Raw genomic sequence first — 25,635 nt, 5'->3', positions numbered from 1 at the left:
ACTATTATTTTCACCGCCGCTGTATACCTTTTACCTCGCTTCTATTAGCTTGGGATGTAACTATGTAATATTTATGCGCCTAAAAGATGCAGTGATTTCCATTCTCAAGTTACATAGCTGATGATAGTACGAATCAGAGTGTCCAGATTTGACAATTTTTTTTTTTTTTTATATTTGCGCGTAAAAATTTATTTTTTTATATTTATTTATATTTTTTCCCTTCAAATAAATTTTTTCCAATTATAAAAATATACAAAACTTAGTTTTCCACAATAATTTTACAGAAGTGGCTAATGAACTGCGTGCTAAACTTGACGTAAGTAGCACATTAAAAGACTGTCAAATATTTTTAATCACCCTAATCGAAGAACTTTTGAAACGATTACCTAGTCAATTAAATACTTATAAAAAAGCTTTGATTTTCACCCCTATTGCGAATGTCGACTGGTAAATAGTAGATGAACGACTACTAAGCGATTATCGATGCTATTGTGAGTGTCGCTTAGTCGCTCAATTAGCGACTGTGAATACTTTTTAATCGCTCATCCTTCCTGTCTGTTAAGTCGTTGGAGTTTGCATTTATATAATGTACATAAGAAAGTGGTACTATAATGGATAAAAAGTAAGTCAATTGAACTGGAAGTTGTAAAAAATTGTCAAATATACATATGTATGTATGTGTCTGAATTTCAGATCAAAAATTGTAAGCAACAAAAGGCAACTTGCGCGATTGGTCGAGCAGATGCAGGAGAGTGGGACATAGGCAAAAGAATTTTCCGCTCCGCTTCTATTGTGAAAGATATACAATATTTCTTGTGCATATAACTACGGCTACACCAGCCACAGTCGTTTTGAGCAGAACCAACATCAAAGTTTACAAAAAAATGCATAATTTATTAATTAACTAGTGGTCGGAAATTTGAAATCTTTATTTTAAATTAAAGTTTAATTATTTAAAGTTTTTAAAGTCGGATCACGCGTTTGGGCACAAATACCCAACATCATTGTACACATAACTAAACCGTACCGTATTTCTTAAACTTCCATAAAGTTTATTAATTATGAAAAAAAAACAGCTTTTCCTGCAAATCCTGTAAAATCTAAAAACCGTGAAGTATCGGGAACGCAACTTCTATTCATAAAATTAACATATGTGTACATGCACTTCATCTTCCAACTCCAAGGCATCCGACGAATCTCGCAATCCCCTCCTTGCTTGCTTCAAATGTGTCGGTTTTTTTAATTTTTTTAATTTTATAATAAAAGCAATTATTTTAAAAATAATGTAAATGAAACACTAAAGAAACAAATGTAAACAAACAAACTGCTGTTTACAATTCAGTCAACCATTCACAATAGTACAAATTTTTATCGCTCAAGTTACACAATAACAAAATAAAAGATGATCGACTCGATCGACAAATTTCTATTCTATTGCCAGTTGACACTCGCAATAGGCGCCTTTTTGTTACCAGAAAAGTGTGTGAATCACAACAGGGTCAGTTTCAGGGACCTGCCAATTCACTTTGTTGTTTGTTTGAAAACAACAGAAATGTAAATCATTCAGACACAATAGGTGATTTTGAAGAAATTGTGAAAATAGCTGATCTCGCTTTATTATAGGTTTTTATTTAATTTTTTTACGCCGAGCTCTTAAAAGCGGATTGTGCGATTAATTAATTTGATATGAGTTATAATAAATTTAATAGCTGCGCAGTCCTATTGCAAAATGTGTTGAAACAAATATTTTTAAAAAGTATGCGTATTTTTAAAGAAAATTGTTTGTACATCACTATGTTACCCTCTGAAGGTATTATATTCGTTTTTGGTCTTAAAAAACAATATTATAAAAATATCTCATTTTTAAAATAAAAGATTTGTTAAATCGATTTCATGAATTTTATTAACTAAAAAATAAGTGGCGTTTTTGCGATTTTTTTCAGAAAGTGCGATTTTTTTCAGAAAGTGCGATTTTTTTCAGAAATTGCGCTTTTTTTAAACAGTCTGGATACCCTCTTTGTGAATGTCAAGGCCTTTCGAATATTAGACACAAAACATTAGGAAAACATCTGGTAGCACAACTAACCGATCTATCAGGAGCTATCATAAGCGAAATCGGTAAATTCATTAGAGCATCGAAATGACTCGACCCAGTAACATATCCCCCGTGAAAAGTGCAACAAAATGGCGCAATAATGCGCTTATTGTGTGCTGGGTAGCGACTGGGAAGTACTGCAACCAACCAATCAACCAACCTTTTCTTGAGGCAAAAAAGGTAGTTCTTGGCGATCTGTTGAACCCAAACGCACTTCTCCAAGATATACACAGATCAAGGTTGAACCCAACAACTAGAAGAAAACTATTAAACAAATTTTTTTATTTCAAATTATTCTCGCACCTAAATCTATTTTAACAATTCAATCTACACACTGCCGTGCTCACCACTTGCAAAATTTTCGCTAATGTTCCCTGTTTTTTGTCGTGTGCTGGCAAATTATGTGTTTCACGCTCTAACCAAAACCGATTTTAATTCATACAACTTATTTTCTTAGTTTTCTTTGCTTCATTTTTGGTGTTTGTAATTTTTCATTTGCCTTTGACTTTGCCACATTCGCACAAATTTAAATTTTATTCAATTGCAAAGAAGAAAGTAGGAAGAAAAATCTCGTTGCAACTGTGGCTTAGAGCAGCATATTTGAGGCACCGTACGCATGGGTAGAGGAGAACGCGGCGCTGTGCACATTGTGGCGTGGACTGCTGCGATAACAAAGGAAAGCCACAGCGGCATGGCAGTCTCGCCTGAGTAGACGCAGCACGAACATTACTGCAATGCAGTCAACCAAGCGCACACACACACACACACACACGCATCACAGACACACAAGCGTGCTTACAAACTTTGCATATGAGTATGTACTTAAATATTTGCCACAGTTGCCAAGTGTAATGCTGTTCAGCGCCGAGGAATGAGTAAAAGAATAGCGCGCGCTGGCGGTGGTTATGGTAAAGAGTACGCCGGCTGAGTGTAGCGCATTGGCGTGGCTTAAACATGCAAAGCCGCAATAACGTGGCGAATAGCAGAAAAATAAAACTAAAACAGAAAACAACACAAAAGTGCAAAAGAAACAGGCTTGCACACTCGAGAGGCAAGCGCAGCACCACATGCAGAGGCAAAATCGTCCATAGCCATAGACATATAAGGACACATAGACATAGCGCACAAGCCACGCAATGGTAAATATTTATGAGTGTATGGCTGCGCGTTGCGCGCCAAATGCGAATTAATAACGCGCCGAGGCCGCGTAAGCCGCTAGCACCTCCCCTAAACTGGCGCGCGCCCGCTTACTTCCACCCAATACGTAATTGTTACTACAGACACTGCTTATAGTTCGACAAAGAGTGGCGCGTGAGTAAGCGCACACAGCCAGTGCGTATACAACGTGAACATTTTCTTTTTCACAATAGAATTGGCGCCGCTAACATGCGTGAGGCTGTGCTGGCGCTTATGTACACATATATGTATGTGTGCGCTTCAAAAAAAAAAAAAAAAAAAAAAACAAAACAAAGGCACCACGGCGCAGGTGTGTGCGCAGCGTATTTGCGCTCATATGTATAATTTTTGCGCGCCATCGCGCAACTAGCACCCTTCATGCGCCAAACTTCTCCTCCTTGCAAAAGTGCTTAAAATCCTTCTACTCCTACATTAGCACAGCACTCTAGCAATAGTGGCAACAACGAATGCGTGCGCTTGCCGTCATTAGCCGCCGCGTACCAGTGACTCTGTTCATATTCATAATTTTGCATTTCTCCTTTTTTTTTTTGCCTAACTCAAGCATCAAATACGCTATCGGAAGTGGGGAGTGTAAGCACACGCGGCGCCATTAGCCGCCACCACACTCGCCTGGCGTCCTGTAAAGTGTAGTTACAGACGCGCGCGCGTTATCGTCGTCCAATCACCAACTAACCGTTGAACGCGCGAACGAACGAATGCGCAAATTGTGCTGTCAAGCAGCGCTATGCGGCAAAATACTCTGACATTGATGATACACGCGCGCGCGCACCCCTTGTGTCTGTGTGCGTGTGTGTGATGGGATTTTGCCTCAGTTTCGCGGCAATTGAAAATGAGGCTTTGTTGTCTGCTAGCGTTGACTGCGTGCTCGGTCGCTGACGTTTGTCTGTCGTGTGTGCGCTGCATGTTATCATCCATGTCCTCATTCGTATGTTCACACAATAAATGTTGGTATGTATATATGTATGTATGTGTAGGTTATCACGTTCGAGCCGCCTTTGCTGTTGCAGCTGTTATTGTTATTATTGTTGTGGTAATTCAAACGCATCATAATTGCCAACAACAAAATTGACAACTATCACAACAACAAATGCCACTACGACGTACAGCGCAATCAACAACGCGCGGGTTGCTGGCATAATAACTTTGACTATACGCGCAATTTGCGCCGACATGCAATAACCAACCAAGCAACGCGGTACATATGCATATACATACTTACATTCGTACACAACACTCATACGCCCTGTTATCCACATTTAGCTGGCAAACACAATGTAACGCATCATTTGCGTTCTGCCCTTATCAAACGTGTCGTTGTCATTTGCATTGCCGTCAATTGATGGTAGTGTTAATATCTTTGTCATTGTTGTTGTTCGCAAATAGGTAAATAATGGGATTTTATGTATGTATTTATTATTACAAAGGCAAAGGCTGGAAGCGTTTAAGTATTTAAACGCAGTTTAACAGGGTAATTCTGGCAACTATCATGAAAGCTGTTTACTGTCTTTCGAAAGATCTGCTAAGGCTTATTGCCTTTTAGCAATAAGTTTTCTAAAAATTAATTTTTATTTAAAAAAATATATGTATTTTTTCCCTTTAAACAATAACAACTAATAAATAAAAGAAAATGAAAATAAGGCAAAAGTAAATAAAATTGTTTAAAAAATTTAATGAAAAAATATATTTTATACTTTTCTATTTAAAACAGGAGAAAATAGTAATTAAAAAAAGAAAAACATATCTTAATAAAAAGTTTATGAAAATAAAAAAACTAAATTTTTATTTTCAAAACAATTTTTTATATTTTTCTATTTAAAACAGGAGAAAATAGTAATTAAAAAAAGAAAAACATATGTTAAAAAAGTTTATGAAATTAAAAAAACTAAATTTTTATTTTCAAAACAATATTGAAAAAACTACTTGTTTCTAACAATTTAATGATATGAACAAAATATGTATTTTTATTTTTAAAGCCATACAACCTTAAAAAAAAAGAATCAAAAAAATAGAATAAAATAAGTTTCTAAAAAATTTACAAAAATGGAAAAGGAGAAAATCGTAATTAACAAAAGATAAAAAATATGTTTCCAGAAATTTTATGAATTTGAAAAAAACTATATTTTTCTAACATAAAAAAAAATTTAATTAATAATAGAAAGAAATATTCAAAAACTATTGAAAACAATACTAGTTTCTAAAAATTAAATAAAATTAAAAAAAAATATATGTTTTTCCCCTTAAAACCATACAAAATAAAAAAAAATAATAAAATAATTTTCTTAAAATTAACTGAAATTAAAAATAAAAATGTTTTTTCTTTTTAAACAATCCTACTTGCATTTAAATCATTATTACGCATCACATGTTCGCGTTTCCTTTTATTCTTTAGAATTTATTCTTTGCTCCCTCATTCCCCCACTTTTATTCATTCAATCACTTTTATGACGTCACATCCGGTTGCTCAGAGCTTGATTTGCGCATTCTTGTATTCTATCACTCTTGCGTTATTAGGCATCATACACTGTGTACGGCTGAGAATAAAAATTCTCAACGCGTAGCATATGCGAGCTGAGATTATGAGTGAGAGTGTAAGAAAACTCTCAAACACCCTTGTTACACATTATGAGAACTCCACGGTAAGAACGAATACCCACTGTCACATTACTTGTTAGACGGTGAGAATGAGAGTGAATTCCTATTCTCTATGTATTTACTCCCATCATTTACGAGCACCTTAATACTGGCACTGACATTGAGATTCAAGATCACTTTTAATTTACATATGTCAGCACTGTAATACCGATTTCTTCCTGTCTTACTGCGACTATTGCCTTTCTGTGAAGGCAACTTCGGCGGCTTTATCTTAAATTTGGGTCTAGCCTTTAATTTAGTGACCGAAAATTATGTTATGAAAAATCGTAATTATTTGATTTATATTTTTACGATTATTTTTAATCGTTTCTTTATGCGTTTTGAAATTTTCGATAATTTTTAATCGATATTTTATGATTTTTATTTTTTCGATCATATTATAACCGTTATTTTCACATTAATTTTTTATATCATAAAATAAAAGATTTTAATCAGTTATAAAAACGTAGTCCCTATTATAACGGCTAAAAATTATCGAAGAAATAAAATCCAAAATATCGATTATTTTTGATCGATTAAAATTTAAATCACTCAATAACGATTACGGATAATTGAAAAATAAAAATCATAAAATAGCGATTAAAACTTTTCGGAGAAAATAAAACACAAAACAACGATTGAAAATAATCGAAGAATTAGAAACTCCTAATAACGATTAAGAATTATCGAAGAAATAAAAATCACAAAATAAAGATTAAATTATGACTTTAAATGCATTAATTACCTTTAATCAGGACTTTGGATTTAATTTCAGCTGCTAATTAATCAACAATAGATCAACAGAACTACAATCATAAATTTATTAAAAAGATAAGATCTAGTGGAAAAAATCCAATTCCCAGGTTTTTTTTGTCGTAAAAACATATTTCAAGTATGTGTGGATCTGAGGTTTGTCTTTGGTACTTCTCTGTAGTGAAAAGTTTATGTCTGAGTTCGCTTAGATTCTTACTTTTGATGAGAAATTTACACTTACTTCTGAGACATCCGTTCACTAGCTCAAATTTGACAGATAATGATTGCTGCCACCTTCCATAAAAGCTGGAAAAATATATCGATAATGATATTATTAGGTACATAAATCGATAATATTAATGATTAATATATTGATAAAATTATCGATTAATATATTGATAAAATTATCGATTAATATATCGATAAGTACATAGATTAATACATAGGTCGGATTAATGATGAATACATCAAAAGAATTATCGATCACATTGTAGATAAATGCATCGATAAAATGTTTGTCGAAATTTTATCGATAAGAATAATGATTTATACATCCATGTGTTAACAAAAGAATAATGCACCACCAACCACAAAGTTGGCAATGAGATTTTCGATATAAATATACATATATTTTTTACCACTAACGGATTCCAGATTTTTCTTTGAAATACGTATACCTTCCATCGCTCAAAGAAACATTTTTTTAAAGAATGGAGTTATGCTTTATTACCACATAGACATACATAACCAGTTTTTGGGGCGGACAAATTTCACAAATGTAGGTAATCCTCCATATTCCTTTAGGCTCAAAATCCACCTATTCCTCTCCAATCACTCAACTGTAATAGTTACTTATTTAGAAGTTATCTGCGAATAACTTGAAGTGCAAATAACTTTTGTGAAGTATGCAAATTGAACAGCTCAACATCACATATATGGATGCATTAAAACTTGCGAAAGCGTCATATTCATCTCAAAAACTTGTGACAAAAAAAAAATAATAATAATCACAAAACAAAAAAAAACAACACCAACACTACATCAACAAATCTATAAAACAAAAACCACTATGAGTGCATACTCAATTGACGCACAGCAGCAGAGTCGATCGATCGACTGAAATATTTCGTAAAGCCTCGAAAAAAGGAAATGATGAAAGTAAAATCTGTCATGTCGAAAAACCAATGAACTGAGCTTATCAAAACTTCCGTCAACAGCGCTGCAACTACCCTGTAACCTCCACACATACATACATGCATATATGTGCATATATTTATATGTGCATATGTTTATCTGAAGTATCTATGGTACCTATCCGGCAGCAATGTTGCATACGGGAAAATACGCCAAAATATTTGGTGAGCAAAACGAAAAATTTATTTCAATAACGCCAAAAGATTTACACATATGCATGGCAGTACATATGTTTGTATCTGTTGATGTATGTATGTATGTATGCGTATGGGTTCACACAGCGAACACTTGGCGGGAGGGCAAAAATAATCGTAGATATGAATGCGAATTTCGAATGCGAATGGAAATTGTTGGCGCGCATGCATGCGAAAATATCCAACGAATAAGTTTATACTAACACAACAACAACAACAAGCAAGCAATAGTGGTAACAGCGCAATAGTCAAAAAAAAAGGGTGTGGCCGCATGGCAGGTGGTCTGATGCTGCAACGCAGGCTGATTGTTTGGATCGGCTTGGTTCGATGCAGTTTGGCTTGGCTTGCCCTGCCTGCTGAGTGCAATTGCAAACGTTTTGATGAATGTATTACCGTTGCAGCTTTGCAGCGTTTGTTTATGCAGGCAGGCTATGCTGACGCAACGACAGTTGCCTGACGCCGGATGCCACAGCTCAACAAATTTTGGCAGCACATAGATCAACTTCCGGTATTTGCAATGGCGTATGTATGTTTTCGCATTTGTTAGTTTATTGTAAGTATGTAGGTGTGCATTTGAAATCCGAGTGCTTTCGATAGCGCCGATTTCTTTGTACACAAATTTATGCTAAAGTATGCGTGCGCGGGAAAAGTTTACGAGTAGATCTAACTGCCATAAATAACTATTGAAATGTAAATCTGTATGCACTCGTACGAGTATAAATGTATGTATGTATGTATATACAAAGCACTGTTTATATACTTGTAAATACTTAAGGCGTTACTCAATGAATTATTTATTCGTAAAGTTGCTTATGGAAAGCGTTTTCCTGGCTTTTATTTATGTACAGCGTACAATTTTGTCGAAGTGGCGGAAAACGCCCATATTTTGATAAACGATAATAAATATATTTGAGCCGCATTACTTATATCGGAAAAATACCAACCCTCTTTTTTAGATTTTTGAGAAGCTAAAAATTGTACACAGTGATATAAATTCCTCCTTTTTATATTATATTATTTCATCTTACTACTCTGTTAAAAATTTTTTGTAACTATATTTCGACGGGAAAAATTATGAAATAGGGCATTCTTCAACCAAATTCTGAAGTAGGGCGCTCTTGAAAAGTTTTTCGAAACAGGGCATTTTCAAACCGGCTGCCCAGACAGGTCGATCTTGCAATCAACCGTCGATATACGTATGTATATACAGAAGCTATGGCGAAGATTCCGCCATACATATTTTTGGTTTATGCGGATGACAGCGCCCTGGAAGAATGGCGGTAAAAATCATAATTTTCTCCTTAGGGTGGTTTAATTAAATGCTTGCACATCTTCATGTTATACTAGACTTCCTCAATAAGCACTTTGCCTAGAGCTGAAGTCCTGTAATGCACCATCATCAGTGACAATTTCTCATTCCTCTTCCATTACTTTTCCACTATCGCTTTGGACGTATCGTAAACAAAGCCTAAGTACGGGTTGAGATTGTGACCATTGCTTCTTTGGCTAAACTGTCTGCTGCCTTATCTCTCGCTATACTTTTTTGGCGTTGTACCAAAGATAGTCGTATGTATATTTATATATACAGAGAGTGTCAGTTAGCGTCCAAATTTGGCCGTTTTTAAGGGTACAGAAGATCTTTTAGTCTACGTTTTGGTTGTTGGTATTCCACTTCGTATTCGTCGTCATATTCTTCTTCTTATTCATCTTCGACTTCGTCATTGTTTTCGGCTTCGTATACGTGTTGTCTTTAGATCCTTTACATATGCGCATTTATGTTCGGATTAGTTTTCGTATTTATCTTCGTATTCGTTTTAGTCGCTGCCTTCGTATTGGTCCTCGGAGCGTATGCGTATTCCACTTTCGTATTCGTCGTTGTATTCTTCTTCGTACTTATCTTCTTCGTCGTCTTTGTACTCACCCCCGTTTGCATCCTCGCATTTGCGTTCGTCTTCGTTTCAGTGCTGTCTTTGCTTTCGAATCAAAATCATCTTCGTATCCGTTCTCTTCTTCGTATTGCTATTTGTATTCGTCTTCGTATCCTCTGTTTCCTCGTATTCGTCCCCGTATTCGAAATCAGCTGGATATACGTATGTATGTACATTAGGGTGGTCCAAAAAAAAAGCATGTGAAAAAGTAAAGTCGGAATTTTTATGCTCTCACCCTCTAGGATTGTTCTATACCGAAAAAAATATACCCCTATTTTTTTATTTTGAAATCAAAAAATATTTAGAGGTCGCTCAAAGCGCCCAAAGTTTTCCATGTATTTTATATTGGGAAAAAACAACTTTTCGTAGAAATGGTATAGGATTCCTAAGTCAATATTTTTCTATCTGTTTATCTGCAGAATATTCCCAGTAATAATAACCAATTGTTCATTTAACCATTTTGTCATCGCATGACAACTAGGTCCGCCAAAAATCCACAAAAACCCCGAAGAATGCAAAAGGGGGACCAATAAAAAATCGTTAGTATTAGTATTATCTTACAAGCTTGATATTTTTTTTGGTAATACACAGGGCTTTCGCAGGGTAATTGGGCTGGAAGGCGGTGTCCTCGGTAAATGTCTTTTAAGGCCCATCTCCTAACTTTGGAGCCAGAGCGCGAGATTAGTGGTTGAATGGAAGGATTGCCCCTTCAAAAGGTTTGCATTTAATTTTTCCTAGTCATTTCATCGTTGATAATATACATACATATATATTTCATACATTTCCAAGTATTTTATAGAGGATATAAGAACCTTTTGGCGCCGCACACTGTTTCGACTATATGGAGGCAGATGGAAAGAATAGTTAACCTGCCCTGATTTTACTGAAATGTGACTTGTGCTCTAATTTTGCTTACGAATAGGGAATTATAAAGTATGGCAAAGATGGGTTAATTGCCACGCCCTCTACTCTACTGGGTGGAAACATTAAATTTCATCTGATTTCGATATAATTTAGTTTTACTGTCACTTTTGTTAAAAAAAAACCCCAAATATAAAATATTGTAAAGATTATATCGCTATAACGTCTACAACTCGCAAAAAATGTGGGCCCAATCATCAAATATAATGAAATTTTGGCTAATTTTTGTTTTCTGCTTTACAGTCTCAAAAAAGAAAAGCTGTGAAATTTTGTATTTATGAATGAAGCTCAAATGCTATTCAAATTTTATTAAAAGCCGTTAGCATTTACTATTTCCGCCGTCTAGTGTAGTGGGCGTGGCAGTTTTCAAGCTATGCCACTTTTCATATTTCTTCATTGCTAAGCAATGTGGCATATATTAGCGAAATCGGAGCACGCTTGCTACTTTTTGCCTTTTTGCTTATAAGGGGATTTTCCACTATGCGGCAGGCCTCTACACCTCAGTTGCAATGGAGGTACTTCAGGCTGATTTGTCGAATAATTCTTTTTCGCATCTAGTAAGTAAAGCCAGTAAGAGCTGAGAGCTCAGCTTTTCTCTACGTTCCTTGATGACATGATTTTTAATAAAGTGCGTTTCACCAACTAGTGCACCGCTAAATGTACAAATAGCGTCTACAGCACGAATATTACCACAATCGGTTTTGCTCGACATTTCTGCATTCATTAGATTAAAAAATTGGGACATTTTTATTATGAGATACTAACGTTTGTTTTTTCTACTATTTCGTTCCAGAAATATCGTGTTCAATCTGAGCATACACGATCTAACGGAACAGCAGCGCTTGGTGTGGCAATCTACCGAGGATGACGTCAAGATGTGTATTATTAAAGGCAAGGCCGAGGTAAGTGCAATTAAATTTAATAAATTAAAATTTTTTTTCTATTTATGAAATTTAGCTAATACGCGTATGTACTTGTATGTATGTATGTACATATATGTGAGCCTACAAAGTTTTATTTATGTTTGCAATGACATAGTGAAATCATAAAAAAAAAAATATGAAGGATAATATAATGAAATAGAGGTAAAAATAAAATTACGTCATTTCAAGTCCTACACCCGTTGCCGCCGTCACACAATAGCCACGTAGCTATAATACGTGTGTCATTAACAACAAAAGTGCTTACGTGCGACGCACAATGGGCCAGATACCATCAAAAACTGCCAAAAAAAAATCAAAATTTTTTCACTCTCGACTCTTAAAAAAGTTTTAACGTCTAAATTCTTTAATTTTAGTTTTTATTTTTTTTGAGCACGAATTCATGGAGAAAGAAACAAGGACTTACAATTCCATTCTGGCTAAGATAGTAAAAAGTCTTTGCTAAGGCAAATGAAATACGGATGGCAAGATAGTTCGAAAGACTTTTAAAAACTTTTTAACAATTGTTATTCTAGCACAAAAAGTCTTAGAAAGAAGCACACTCATCCACCACTCGTGGTGAAAAGCTCTTTTGCCATAATGCACTTGTACATATTCCACTTTGCTTGCGCAGCTCCTACAGCCGAAAACTGGTGCCCTACTCGAGAGATACGTATTCGAGTACTCGGGGAGCTGCTTTTTTATTATTTTTCCTATTTAATTTTTTGTTTTCTTTTTTAATTCTCATTTGATTCTTAGAAACTTAGTTTCTTTTTTAATTTTATGGTTTGAAACGCAAAAATATATATTTTTTTATATTTGCTTAATTTTTTGGAAAGTTTGTACATATGTATTTTTTTAGTTTTTGTTTATTTTTCAATTTCCTTTTAATCTATAGGCTTGATTGTTTTAAAAAGCAAAATATATATTTATAGTTTCCTTTTCGTTTTCTGATTTTCCTTTAAAAAGAAAAAAAAGTTATGTATTTTTATGAACTTGTTTTCTTTTTATCTACTTTTTTCATTTTTAATTAATTTTTTCTATTTTAGTATTTAATAAAAGTGTTTTAAATTTTATTTTTCTCTTTTAATGTTATATTTTTTTTAAGAATCTTTTTCCTATTTTGGTTTTTTCTTTACTTTTAATTATTTTTTTTAATTGTTAGTTTTTATTATTTTAAAAAGCAAAATATGCATATAAATATTTTTAATTTTATTTAATTTTTAAATAAACTTATTGCTTAAAGACAAACAGAATAACGCTAAGACCTCCTCTTTGGCAGATCTTTCATTTAGTCTTTCGAAAGACAGTAAAGAGCTTTCTAGATAGTTGCCAGAATTGACAATTGTCTTACGGAAAACTTTTTCCTTTCGAAAGACTGGTGAGTTGAAAGGCAGTTGCCAGAATTGCCCTGCTTTAGCATAACCCGAGAAACTGTAACCTAGAAAAACCTAATAGGGATATTTTTAACTGAGCTCTAATCCGGTAATTACCAGTAAAAAAAAAAACAGTGGTAGCACTATTAAGTAAGATGATAACGCAACAGTTGATGACGATGACAGTGGTGAAGATGATAATGCTTTCACATATCTTCAATAATAAACTTTTATAACATATACACCTCGTGTCAAAATGATAAGTGCACCACAAATCAAGTCAAGTTTTGACAATTTATTTATTTATAGTTATTTTTTAATTTCAGAGTTTTTTTATAAAAATATAATATACTCTTTGACAAAAACTATATAAATTCAAGTTTTAGGCTTTGCACAATATTTAAAAACTATTCAACAAATTTTGATAAAAATTTCAAGTTTTTACCTTAGATTTCTTTGAAAGATTTTGATATTGCAATTCTGGAGCCAACTAAATTTTAATATAATGAGGTGCAACCTTGAAGTAGCTACGTAGGTCTTACCATTGATTTTTGGTATTTTTTTTCCTATATAAAAATAATTTTTAACGATTTTTAATTGATACAAATAAGTTCTTTCTCAAATTTGTTTTTTTTTTTTTTGTAATAGTGGCTATGTCTAGGAAAACATTCGATCAACTTTAGAAAATCTAAAACCTTTAGTTTTAGTGTTTGATGGCAATTATGAGGGTCTCCTGTCCCAGTGTGCAACGTTCAGCTGTTTGTATAAATTGTATGGTGTTGTACTGTGTGCGCGCGTTTCGTGCTTGCAGCTGTAATTAATTTTACTTTTTTTTTAATTTTTCACGTCTTGAGCGCTAAGCGCGCCGTAAAACTTTTATCAATTAAAAATAAACATGACAAAATATGGTAACGGCAACTGCCACGGACGGCGGCGCAATCAAAATGGCAAGCAATGTGTTTAAGCGCCTAAAAGCATACATAAGCATATGCAAACACGCGCAAACACACACACACACACACACACACATACACACACGGAGGTCGGCGGTGCAAATGTGTGGCATATGATATATGCATCTGCATGGTCGTCGCATAATTATAGGCGTTTCAAAGTGCACTTGAACATGCGAACGGCGCTGCAAGGCGCTTGAGACTACAGACATACTTACATACTACATTTAAGGAAGCCGTGCTGGCACAAGAATGGCTACAAAGCAGAAAGTGCGCGAGACGCAAACGAAAGCGTCGACCACCTGCCAAGAAAAACAGCTTACTTCAAGCGCTCTACATAAATTAAGAAATATGTATGTATGCATGTGTGTAGTGAAAAAAGAGAATGTTCAGTTTCTTATTCTATGCACATTTTTCTCGTCAGATTGTAGGTCAAAAGGTCATGCGGCAGCAAACGTTGATTGCTTAGTTTAACGCCATCAAGCAGCTGCCTTTCTCACTTAGTTATTTCATAGGCAATTAAATCCGAAGAGCTTACAGAAGATATCTCATATCGATTTATGTGCATAATTTTAGGCTCAACCAAACCACATTTTCGCTTAATCAGTTATGACGACACGTCGCGCGCATTTTAGCGCTAATTAACTATGTACTTCAAATCTCATACGCGCTCACATCACATCACATCACATCAAAGAAAAGCCACAGCTTTGTTGAGCCTGCGCGATAAGCACTTAAAACCCAACCACATTTAAGGCACCATAAAGCATGTCAGCGCCTCACCACACCGCTTCTTCCTTGGGCTTTGTCGCACGGAAGTCACAACAATTGGAATTCGTGTACTATTTTACGGCAATTTGTATGCCAACTTTGATGGCATTTTTGTCTGTCCGTACATCGGCTTTATCAGGCAATGCCATGCCAGTGACACAACTCAGCTTACCGCTTTACATAGTTGTTCGCAGGTTCGCAGTTAAAGGGCCACCACACTACTTTCGATTCATTTGTGCTGCATACCGGCAGTATTGTAAATAAGTTTATTTAAATGCATGTATCTGCAAGCGTTTGTGTGTGTACGAATCTTTGTTGGAATGCAATTAGAGTTGGCGAAATATTTTGCATAGTCACGCAATTAGAAAACGTCGTCGTCGTAGTCGCCAATGTCGTTGTCGTTGGCGCACAGCAAAGAATGAATGGGTGAATGAACGAGCCACAGTGGGCAATTTTGATAACATTTTGAGACTTACAAATACTTTAAAAAAATTTGCTGAAATGGGAAATGCGCTAGAAACAAGGAAGTATTTTAAAAATAGTTACTGAACTGTCAACAATTTTATGGAAAGCACTTCTTCTAGTTTTGCAGTTTCCAGCACCGGCCCACAGCAAACTCTCCGATAAAAAACATATCATTTTTCCTGAGATATAAGTTAAAAATGATTTTATAATTAAATTTCTTAAACAATTTTTTCTATAAACTTTTGTATGTTTGGCTTTTGGTAAAATTATTTTTTCTAGGAAATACTTTTTAAACTTTTTTTCTTTAAAACAAATTTTCTCTAAAAAATGCAAACTCCTCCAAAAATGTTTTCTAAAAATGTTTCTATGTATATGCTTCCATAAATTTTTGTTTATGTAATTTATTTTACTCTTAAAATTGTATTAGTTACTTTTTATATAATACATTTTTTTCTAGAAAAAATAAAAATTATTTTTTACAATTCGATTTCTTCAAACATTTGTTTTCTATAAACATTTTTTATGTTTGGTTTTGGATAAAATTATTTCTTCTAGGAAATACTTTTTTAAATTTTTTTTCTATCAAACAACAATTAATACATTTTCCAAAAAATGGTTTCTAAAAATTTCTCTATATTTTTATAAAAAATTATGTTTATGTAATTGCTTTTATTCTTAAAAGTGTATTATTTTTTATATAATAATTTTTTCTAGATAAAAGAAAAAAATGACTTTAAAATTCAATTTCTTAAATTTTTTTTCTATGAAATTTTTTATGTTTGGTTTTTGGTAACATTTTTTCTTCTAGGAAATAATTTATTTTTTTTCTTTGAAACAAGTTTTTTCTAAAAATTGCTAGATCCTCCAAAGAATGTTTTCTGAAAATATCTATACATATTTTTCTTAAAATTTATGTTTATGTAATTTATTTTATTCTTAAAAACTACTATTTTTATATAATGCATTTTTTTAAGTAGTTTTATTCAAGTTTTTTTTTTTAATTTTTCTTGTTTTGGTGAAGGTTCTTATTTCTAAAATTGTATGATAAAAATACCTAAGTAAAGATGGAGCACATTGTAAAAAACAGAAAAAATTAAACTGATTCACACAATTTTCTTATGAGTGGAGAAATTCTTTGGGTAGCATGTTTCGCTTGGTCCTGAAAGGGTTAAGATTCTAAAGTTTACAAGTATACTCGCAGCGGAATAGATCGCTGATCGGTACACCTTTATGTCCAGGTCACTTTACTAGCATTCGATCAGGCTGCCCTATGTTAACTGTATCTTTTCTTATGTTCCGTGTTCATCCACTGTCCCCAAAAGTTAATGGGAGAGTCTGGATGAAGCTTTACGTCTCCATTGAACCCTAACAACTGGTCGTAAAATCGACCTCTCTACTATTATGACCGGGTGACTCCTCTCTACTATTTCGATTACCAAATAACCTATTCATTGAAAGCGCTGGCAGCCGCTGAACTGGTAGCCTCCCAAGGAAATTATTCGCTGTTGTTGTTTTGAGTTCTACGGGTCCCTTGATTTCATTCAGTTTCCCGCCTGCATTAACGAATCTTTGGCCGACTCAACCAGCTCACCACTGCTCCTCATTAGTTAGGAGCTCAGCTTAGTTCTTGAGGAGTACATATGTAAGCAGCTCTTCGTTTTCACTACTCACTTATGACTGGACGAAACGTCAAGTTTCGCAACTCGCGGAGAGAGTGGTCCTAAATGTTTCGGATAAGACGGTTGTTTAGTCCCAGAATAATCTCAGAGGGAGGTCCTTTTTGCCGGCGGTGCAGTTATCGGACCAAACCACTGAGGCTATCATCACATTAGTGTTTGTGTTACCGGCTCTTGTGGAATCTGTAGGTAACCTTGCTGTAAGTAAAAAGCTAACAATCTGAATCCACCGGCCAAGTTGGCTTGTCTTGCCCTAAACTCGTTGTGTTCTAGCCTACATCTAGGTATTTACATCTGCCGTAGTTGGACGCGACGGTATAGCCGTGGCTATGTTGGCTATGTTGTTTTTAGATTTGGTAACGCCTTATCTGTCAGCAGCAGCTTTGCCCTGGGTTATGGAGCTAAAATATTACTACCAACTTTGAAACTTTGGTTCTGCAATAATTATTTCGGAGATCAAGTGAATGGGAAAGGTTGAAATCGGTCGAGTACAGTACAGCCATCGAGTAACTACACCCAACAAGTTCCCTGAAGGTATGCCTTTCAGTAAGCAAAGCAACACATGACTCGCTGGATGAGAATGAGAGGGTACTGGTACTCTGGACACATTTCTGGTTAAGATTGCCAGTGTTCATGAAACAGATTTTTTTTGTGTATTTTTCATCAAAGCTCCACCACTGTGCGACGTTTCTTGCCCACTATGCATTACAAATCTGCATGGGTACATTAAGGTGCATCAGTGTCTATACAAAAAAATCGGTATTGTTTTTTCATCGGAATTATACAATGTTTTTGATTTGGAGACCTTCAAAAAATTTTCAAACATTTTATGAAGACCTTTTAAGCTTAAACGCTGCTACGTATTATCTAAGGTAATTTATTTGGAACAAAAAAAAAAACATTTTTTAAATAATTTTATTTACAAAAAAATCGTTTTTTGGAGGTCTTTACAAATTGCAATACTTTTACGAAACATTTTAGCTGAATTCTTCAAATATAATAAATTTTACGACGACATTTTTAGTGACGCACCCTAATGTGGATTTGTGTGTCGGTTGTCAAGCAAGTTTATGTTTGGGTTTGTACGAGTAAAAAGCACTTGAATATAGTCGTTGGCAATTTGCGCTGCATATTTTTAGGTGTTAAGTTGAAACTAGGCGAGTGCGATTACTTTGAAATGCCAAGTAGGCATTGTTTGCTGGTAAACTCGCTATTTCATACACTACCTTTTCCCCAGCCGACTCACCGTCACCTATGCTCTAACTATTTTTTACACATTTTATTTTAGTTTTTGTTCACTATTTTCTATTTTTCTGGTTTTCTCAGCCCTGCACAGCTGCACGTTAACGCTTTTACATTTCCGTTCTCGCGTGATATTTTTACCTTACTTCAAAGAAATTGTTTGCATTTTGTGATTTTGCGGTAATTTAAACAACTGCATACAACTAACGCGCATGCATATGTATATATGTATATATATGTATGTGTGTGCAATTTTATTATACGCTCGGTGCATTAACATTTAAATAAAGTCAAAATTTCTTATTGTATTATGTGCGGTTGGAAGCGCTACTTTGCAACACAGCGCGGATTTTGCATGGCTTGGCAGCTACATACATATGTATGTAGTTTGTATGCCATGCGCTTAATTGGTTAATATTGTGCATAGTTTTTTTTTTCTTGTTTTCATTAAAATATTTGGTATGAAAAATATTTCATATGCGAATTTAATTAATTCCAGTGGAATGCTATTGTTTTCTTTTTTATTGCAAATAAATGAGCAAGCTGGAAATATTTATGATTTAAAAAAATTAAGCAGGTTCGGTTCGGTTCGCTCATTTTCCCAGCTTCTATTTCAATAAAAAAAATAAGTGCAGCTGATTTGTTTGGCAGCTTTTATTATTTTTACGCATATTTGTATGGAATTTCTTAATTATGACCTGTGTAAATAGTTTAACTATCTGTGGACTACCCTTGAAAATATGGGTCGCATGTCAGCTCAACAGCCAGCGATGGGCAAACACTAGGACAGCTGAGGCATTCCGTTAGCCTCAGAAGCTGCCAAAGGCTTCCTATGCTGTCGATCTTTTTGTAGGATTTGACTGGAAACTGTCTGCGTTTCAGTTTCGGGTTATCAATGAAAACTTATTTCCTTACGCTATAAAAAAAAAAAAATCGTTCAAGCGACCACAGCGTTTTTTCACTGCTAATGGCTTTACCAATTACCCTTCCTGGCACAAACGATCGCTTTCTGATGGTCAAAGTGTACCCCATTGTCGAACACAACCATCATTGCCTAGCCTAACTTTCTGCTATGCTTGTTGAAAAGATCAATTATGTGATTGAAACGTAAAAGTATTTAAGCATAATTGTCCTGCTCAGTAAATGTTCCCTATTCTAAATAAGTGAGATAGTTCCAAACTAATTTTCAAGTTATAAGATACACTACTATCGTTTTTGCTGTACTCCATCCAGTTGTTTAATAGACGCCATTTCTTGCTGCGCCTGACTATCTAACAAGCTAAGCTTTCTTTTGAAAAGTACAGATTTGCATGCATTTCCGTACACGATTTCAATACAAGAACACATTCCACTAAGTATTTGTATCTACGCTACGGTGGGCCCACTCCGACTGCAAACGGACGTCTGTCTTGGAGCAAGCGGCTCGCTATATATCTGTGTTCGTATGAAAAAGTAGCTTATGTCGAAAGGCTGGCTTTAGTATAAATCGGCATTCGCAGCATACGATTGCGAATTACTCACTCGCGGTGAGCCGTTGAGAACTTTTGGCAAATAAACGTGCAAGAAATAGCTCCGATACTAGCAAGTCAATATTCTTATTCAGTCTCATCAAAAAATTCTTTGTCGTTTAAAGAATAAAGGGAATGCCGCATTATACTAAAGCCAGCCCTTCGACATAAGCTACTTTTCCATACGAACACAGATATGTAAACGTGTATCCGGTTGAAAAAGCATTCACCCCTGCAATGGTTTTGAGCGCTGGGCTTGGGACCCGCGTAAAAAACTATATGCAATGAAAAGATCGAGCAAGCCTCGGATAACTGCCTCCCCACACGTTGACGGCACTAGAAAGCGATACAAAGTTTGCGATTTACTGATATATACCTGGAATGTCCGGACCCTCTACAGGGAAGGTGCCTCTAACCAATTGCTGGATGTTATGGACAAATACCAGGCTGACATCATCACCGAAGTACAGGAAATGCGATTAAACGGGCATATGGCTGCAAAAAAATTGTAGCGTGCGGCATCTAGTACAGATACCGTGAAACTGCGCACAAATTTGGTGTCTGATTTCTGGTTGGGCAAAGATTCCAACACCTTGTCTCCAGGTTCACTTCCTTCAGTGAACAAATTGCCACAATCCGCTTAAAGGCTAAGTTTAACAACGTCAGTCTTATATCTGCGCACGTCCCAAAGATGGAAAAGGGAGATGAGAGCAAGCAGCATTTCTATGAGCGCCTAGGAGAAGCATATGAGCGCTGATGTTAAACTCGAACTTATCGACTTTATTTCCAGGTTACGCAAAAAAAGACATATTTGGTCCAACAGTCGGAAAATACAGCCTTCATGACAGCACCTCCAACAACAGAGATAGGCTGATAGACTTGCTCACGCCGCGAAACATGGTAGCTAGTAGTACCAGACACCTGCACCGAAACATCCACAAAGCCAGTTGGGTGTGCCCTGATCAAAGAATGAAGAACCAAATTGATAATGTTGTAATAATACGCTTCTAAAGTTTTTGACGTGCGCTCTATCCGAGGTGCCAACATTAACTCGGATCACTTCCTTGTTACAGCTAAGATCCGTATGCGCCTCTGGGCAATAGAAAAACGTACGTGAGGCAACGTGGCGAAAGTTTAACGTCACACAGCTGTAGTTACAACGGACGACAGAAAAATTTTGCAATCTACTGTCAGCCCTGCAGTAGGATTCCATCTCCCAATCACTTCGTACCGCTGCGGAGGAAGTTTTTGGTTATTACACGCAGAACTAACAGAAAAATGCGCAGAATACATCGTACCGCGCAGCCAATGGCGACACGCGCTATATTTGAGTAATACCGCGAAAAAAAAGAGGAAAGATAGAGGCATTTCAAGAGAAAGAAAAGAGAGGCTGAAAGGCGTCCGCAATGGGTCGCCTTGAGGAGCTCTGGCCAGGGCCACGCCTCGACGTAGACAAGCGGGAAAACATATCTATCCATGATTGGAAGGCAGCAAAGATAGTCGAAATTGACTGCAAACGAAGGCTGGCCGTGATAATCCTCTGGATGGTAAACTACGGCTTTCAGGCCCTGAACCTTCATATCTATAGACAGGACGTGTCGGGGAAGCAAATCCCGGCTGACACATCACAGGCAGTAGAAAGCGCTAACGAGCACGAAGTGGAATCCAACGCAGGCATGGTAGGCGATCTCTTCGAGAGGGTAACTCTGGAAGAGATGGCTGGGGAGCACTCCGACTTCTCCGACATCAGGGTCTAAGGGGAAGGAGAAGATTATGCACCTGTTGTGCCAGTGCCCTGCTCTGTCCAGGCGAAGACTCTCCACGCTGGGTAGACAATGCATCGATAATCTGGAGGACCTCAGATATGTCGAAATCACTGATCTTCTAAAATTCCTACGAAGCTCCAAATGGTTTTTGGGGGGGATTGAAAGTTACTGACCACCATGCGGCATCACAATGGGCCTGGAGCATAAGTGTGTCTTATAGACGACCGCTACAACCTAACCTAGCCTAAGCTATACTTTCATAAAAAAAAATTTGGACAAAGAAAAATAGCCAATGTTTGTTTAAATTTCTATTCCCTTATTAACATTCTCGCCACGGTACATTTATCATGTCGTGAATTCCCAATAAATGAAAGGCGAAAGCTAGTGCCACATAAATTTGAACGATCACCAGCCAGTCAATAGCCTACCACAACACATTGCAGGCAAACAACAAAGGTGTTCAACTCTACGTCAAAGCTTCCATAATCCACTCCAGCTGCCACCAGCCCAGCCAATCTGGCCGGTGTCGAGGCTCATCATTTAAGCGCTTACTAACTTAAATGAAATTCGGATTTCTAAAACAATGCTTTTTACATACTTAATTCCAAATCACATTATGCCATAGTACTTTTAAATGTGAACGCCACAGCCTGCAACTCGTGTGACATAATCGCCACTTGATCTTTATGCATTTATGTAATTATTTTGGGCAAATGCACGCACGCTGCTTACCATTACTTATGTGTAAAATTATATTGGATTGCGATTTATATGGGAAAAATTATAATTTTTGTTATCAAAATGCTAGGCTGCATAGTTTTTAATTATAAAATCAAATTACTAGCATGTAAACTATAGTTTTGTATTTACATATTTGTATGTGGGTAAGTGAGTGTGCGTACGTGATTGGCACGACTAGCTAAAACAGCTGAATAGCAATTAATTAATTTTATAATTATTGTATGTAAAAGAGCGACACCCTCTGACGACCTCTAACCCACACCCACATACATATGTGGCTCATTGCGTTGCAACCCTCGTCATCTGACTATTTAAGCTACTTTAATTCTGTATACATATACGTATGTATGTATGTGTTTGTATGTACTAGTTCCACGTGTGCATGCTGCACACCGTTTCCTTGTTTTACATTACCGTTGTCGTTTTGCAAGCCATATTGCATTCAAAATTGCATCTGCTAAATATTCCCCAGCCAGCCGCCCGCAACTCACTTCGTTGAACTTTTCGAGGGGACAAAACAGCTTACTGCTCCAGAGTGCAGCCACCTGTCAACGGAGTTTAGAGGCCTGTATTGATGTCAAAAACGCTCGACCCTACTTTTGCATATTTTTTGGTGCTTGGCAGCTAAGTGGTTGAGGATAAGGGTGTTTGTACACCAGCTTTGACACAATTTACTATATTTGGTTAATTTATGCAAACAGCTTAATGCCCATGTAACAGTAACAGCAATAACAACGAAGGTATTAGAAAACAATAACAATAAAACAAAAAGAAATACAATAATCGGATTGTTTGGGTTGCACATTTTGGCCTGCACACATATACGTATGTATGTATACATGTGTGCGTGCATGTAACTGTATGCTCTGCATAGGTTATTATGTTAAATATTTGAAATAATAAACAAAATCGTGCATATGTTGGTTTTAAATAGTAATTAAGCCTTAGGCCAGTGGCTGCAAATGCCCTGAAACTGAATATTTTATTACCCACGCATACCAATATACATACATACATCCCTGCAGGAAATTGGATTAGTTTGAAAATAATTTATAAACTACTTTATTTCCAATGATAACTAATTGAAATTCTCACTATTTTACCTGCAACGAACTCATTTATTTAGCATGGCGATGTCCTATGAAGCAGTCAATTTCCTTTTCCTGCACGTATTTTCAACTAATTTCAAATTCATTTGGATTGAACAACTTTAAGGTCAGTCGTTTGAATTCGCTTTCGTTCTGCTGCACTTCACAGATGCTTTTTCATACTTCCAAGCCACAAATTGTTTCTTTGAGTAAAAAAAGTATCGAAATTCGAAAAATTTACTCATTGCATATTTTTTAAAGTAGTTCTTCAATTAGTTAATTAAAAAAAAAAAGAATCACTTGCTTCCGTCAGAGAAATGTATGTATTAGGGTGTCCATTGAAAATACTTTTTTTTGGAAATTTCAAGACCCTACCCCCTAATTTTATTAATTAGGCACAATGTGTATACCAAATATGGTCAATATCGGCCACCCCCATTTTCTTAAATTTCTTGAAAAACCCAATTTTTTTTTGCTAAAGAGCGATTGTATATATTAATTTTGAATAAATATTGCTGAATTCCTTAGCCACACTGCTCAAAAATTCTGAAAATCCGGTACATAAACAATATAAATACAAGGCCGTATTTAAGAAAATCAAAATTTTTATGCGATTGCAATAAATCAGGCATCAGTTTATTTGAAAATAGATTTAATTTTAGATGGTACTCCATATTTTGAAATTGTAGAAATTATCGATGGTCAAAATGTTAAAAATTAAGAGAAATAGGGGTCTTTTTTTAATTTACCCGATAAAAAATCCCAACAAGCCTAGTGCGACAATAGATTTTTATATACCATTTTAAAGGTCTCAGATCATATTCGATCTTTGAACTAGATCAAAAATAGTCGTAATAATATTTCTCATAAAAACGAATAAAATTAGGGGGGCATTTTCGATGGGCACCCTAATATGTATGTATGCAAATACATAAAATTTTACCAGTGCGTATTTAATGATTTTGTATGTGTACACTAGGGTGGTCCAAAAACAGTAAAGTGGGAATTGTAATGCTCTCACCCCCTAAGATTGTTTTATATCGAAAAAAAGTATACCCTTTTTTATTTTGAAATCAAAAAAAATAAAAATTAGAGGTCGCCCAAAGCGCTCAAAGTTTTCTATGTATTTTTAAATTGGAAAAAACAACTTTTCGTAAAAAATCAATATTTTCGATCGGAAAACTCTGGTTTTAAAAAGTAATACCCAATTATTTATTTAACCATTTTTTAATACTAACGGTTTTTTATTGGTCCCCCTTTTGCATTTTTCGGGGTTTTTGTGGGTTTTTGGCGGACCTATAAATTATAGTTGCTATGAAAAGATGGTAAAATAAACAATTGGGTATTATTACTGAGGATCTTCTGCAGATAAACAAAGATTTCCGATCGAAAAATATTGATTTTTAAGAATTCTATGCCATTTCTACGAACGGTTGTTTTTCCCCGTATAAAATACATGGAAAACTTTGGGCGCTTTGAGCGACCTCTAAATATTTTTTTATTTCGAAATAAAAAATGGGGGTATATTTGTTTTGGTATAGAACAATCCTAGGGGCTAAGAGCATTACAACTGCAACTTTACTTTTTCACATGCATTTTTGGACCACCCTGGTATGCATACCATCTAGGGAAGTACACCGATTCCTTTTAGTGAAATTATGTATTGGACTACCACTTCCGTTATCGATAACAACAGCCATAAAAAGCGCTAACAATAGTGATAAATTATCGATAACAGCGTCGCTGAATAATCAATAACTTTTTCGAGAACAATATCGATGCATCTTTTTTCTTGGTTTGTTGATGTTAAACAAGCAATTAAACTTTTTATCGATAAAAATATCGATAATAAATCGATAAAAACATACAGAACTACAGTATATCAGTAGTAATATCGAGAACACAAAAAGTTATCAAAAAAAATATACCGATACGGCTATCGATAAAAAAATCGATAAGTAAATTAGAAAAAATCACATGTCCGCGACGTGCATATTTTTTGTAATTCTACCGATATACCTAACTATACTTTTGTCGGTTGATTATCGATGCTGTTTTCGATATAAAATGTCAAAAACCTGCTTCGCAACAAAAAAAATAAAGGAAATATAAACGATATTGTTATCGACTTTGTCGTCGATTATTTATTGAAGTAGTTATATCGGAAGTATGTATATCTCTAGGTATGTATGTCAAAAAAATTAAAAAAGTTATCG

At 35.3% G+C, this 25,635-nt stretch overlaps 1 protein-coding gene across 1 annotated transcript in view; it reads left to right on the top strand.

Moving 5' to 3' along the window:
- Sema1a (semaphorin 1a) overlaps positions 1–25,635 on the top strand; it is a 441,797-nt gene that overhangs the window by 283,428 nt on the left and 132,734 nt on the right. Inside the window, 1 exon segment of the mRNA XM_017616838.1 lies at positions 11,707–11,815. Coding sequence (XP_017472327.1) covers positions 11,707–11,815 — 109 coding nt within the window.

The sequence above is a fragment of the Rhagoletis zephyria genome, unplaced genomic scaffold, assembly GCF_001687245.7.
Source record: "Rhagoletis zephyria isolate East Lansing unplaced genomic scaffold, Rhagoletis_zephyria_1.1 Rzeph_scaffold_00028, whole genome shotgun sequence".
Classification (NCBI taxonomy): Eukaryota; Metazoa; Arthropoda; class Insecta; order Diptera; family Tephritidae; genus Rhagoletis; species Rhagoletis zephyria.
The sequence above is the reverse complement of the archived record's forward strand: the minus strand, read 5'-3'. Positions and strand labels throughout refer to the sequence as shown.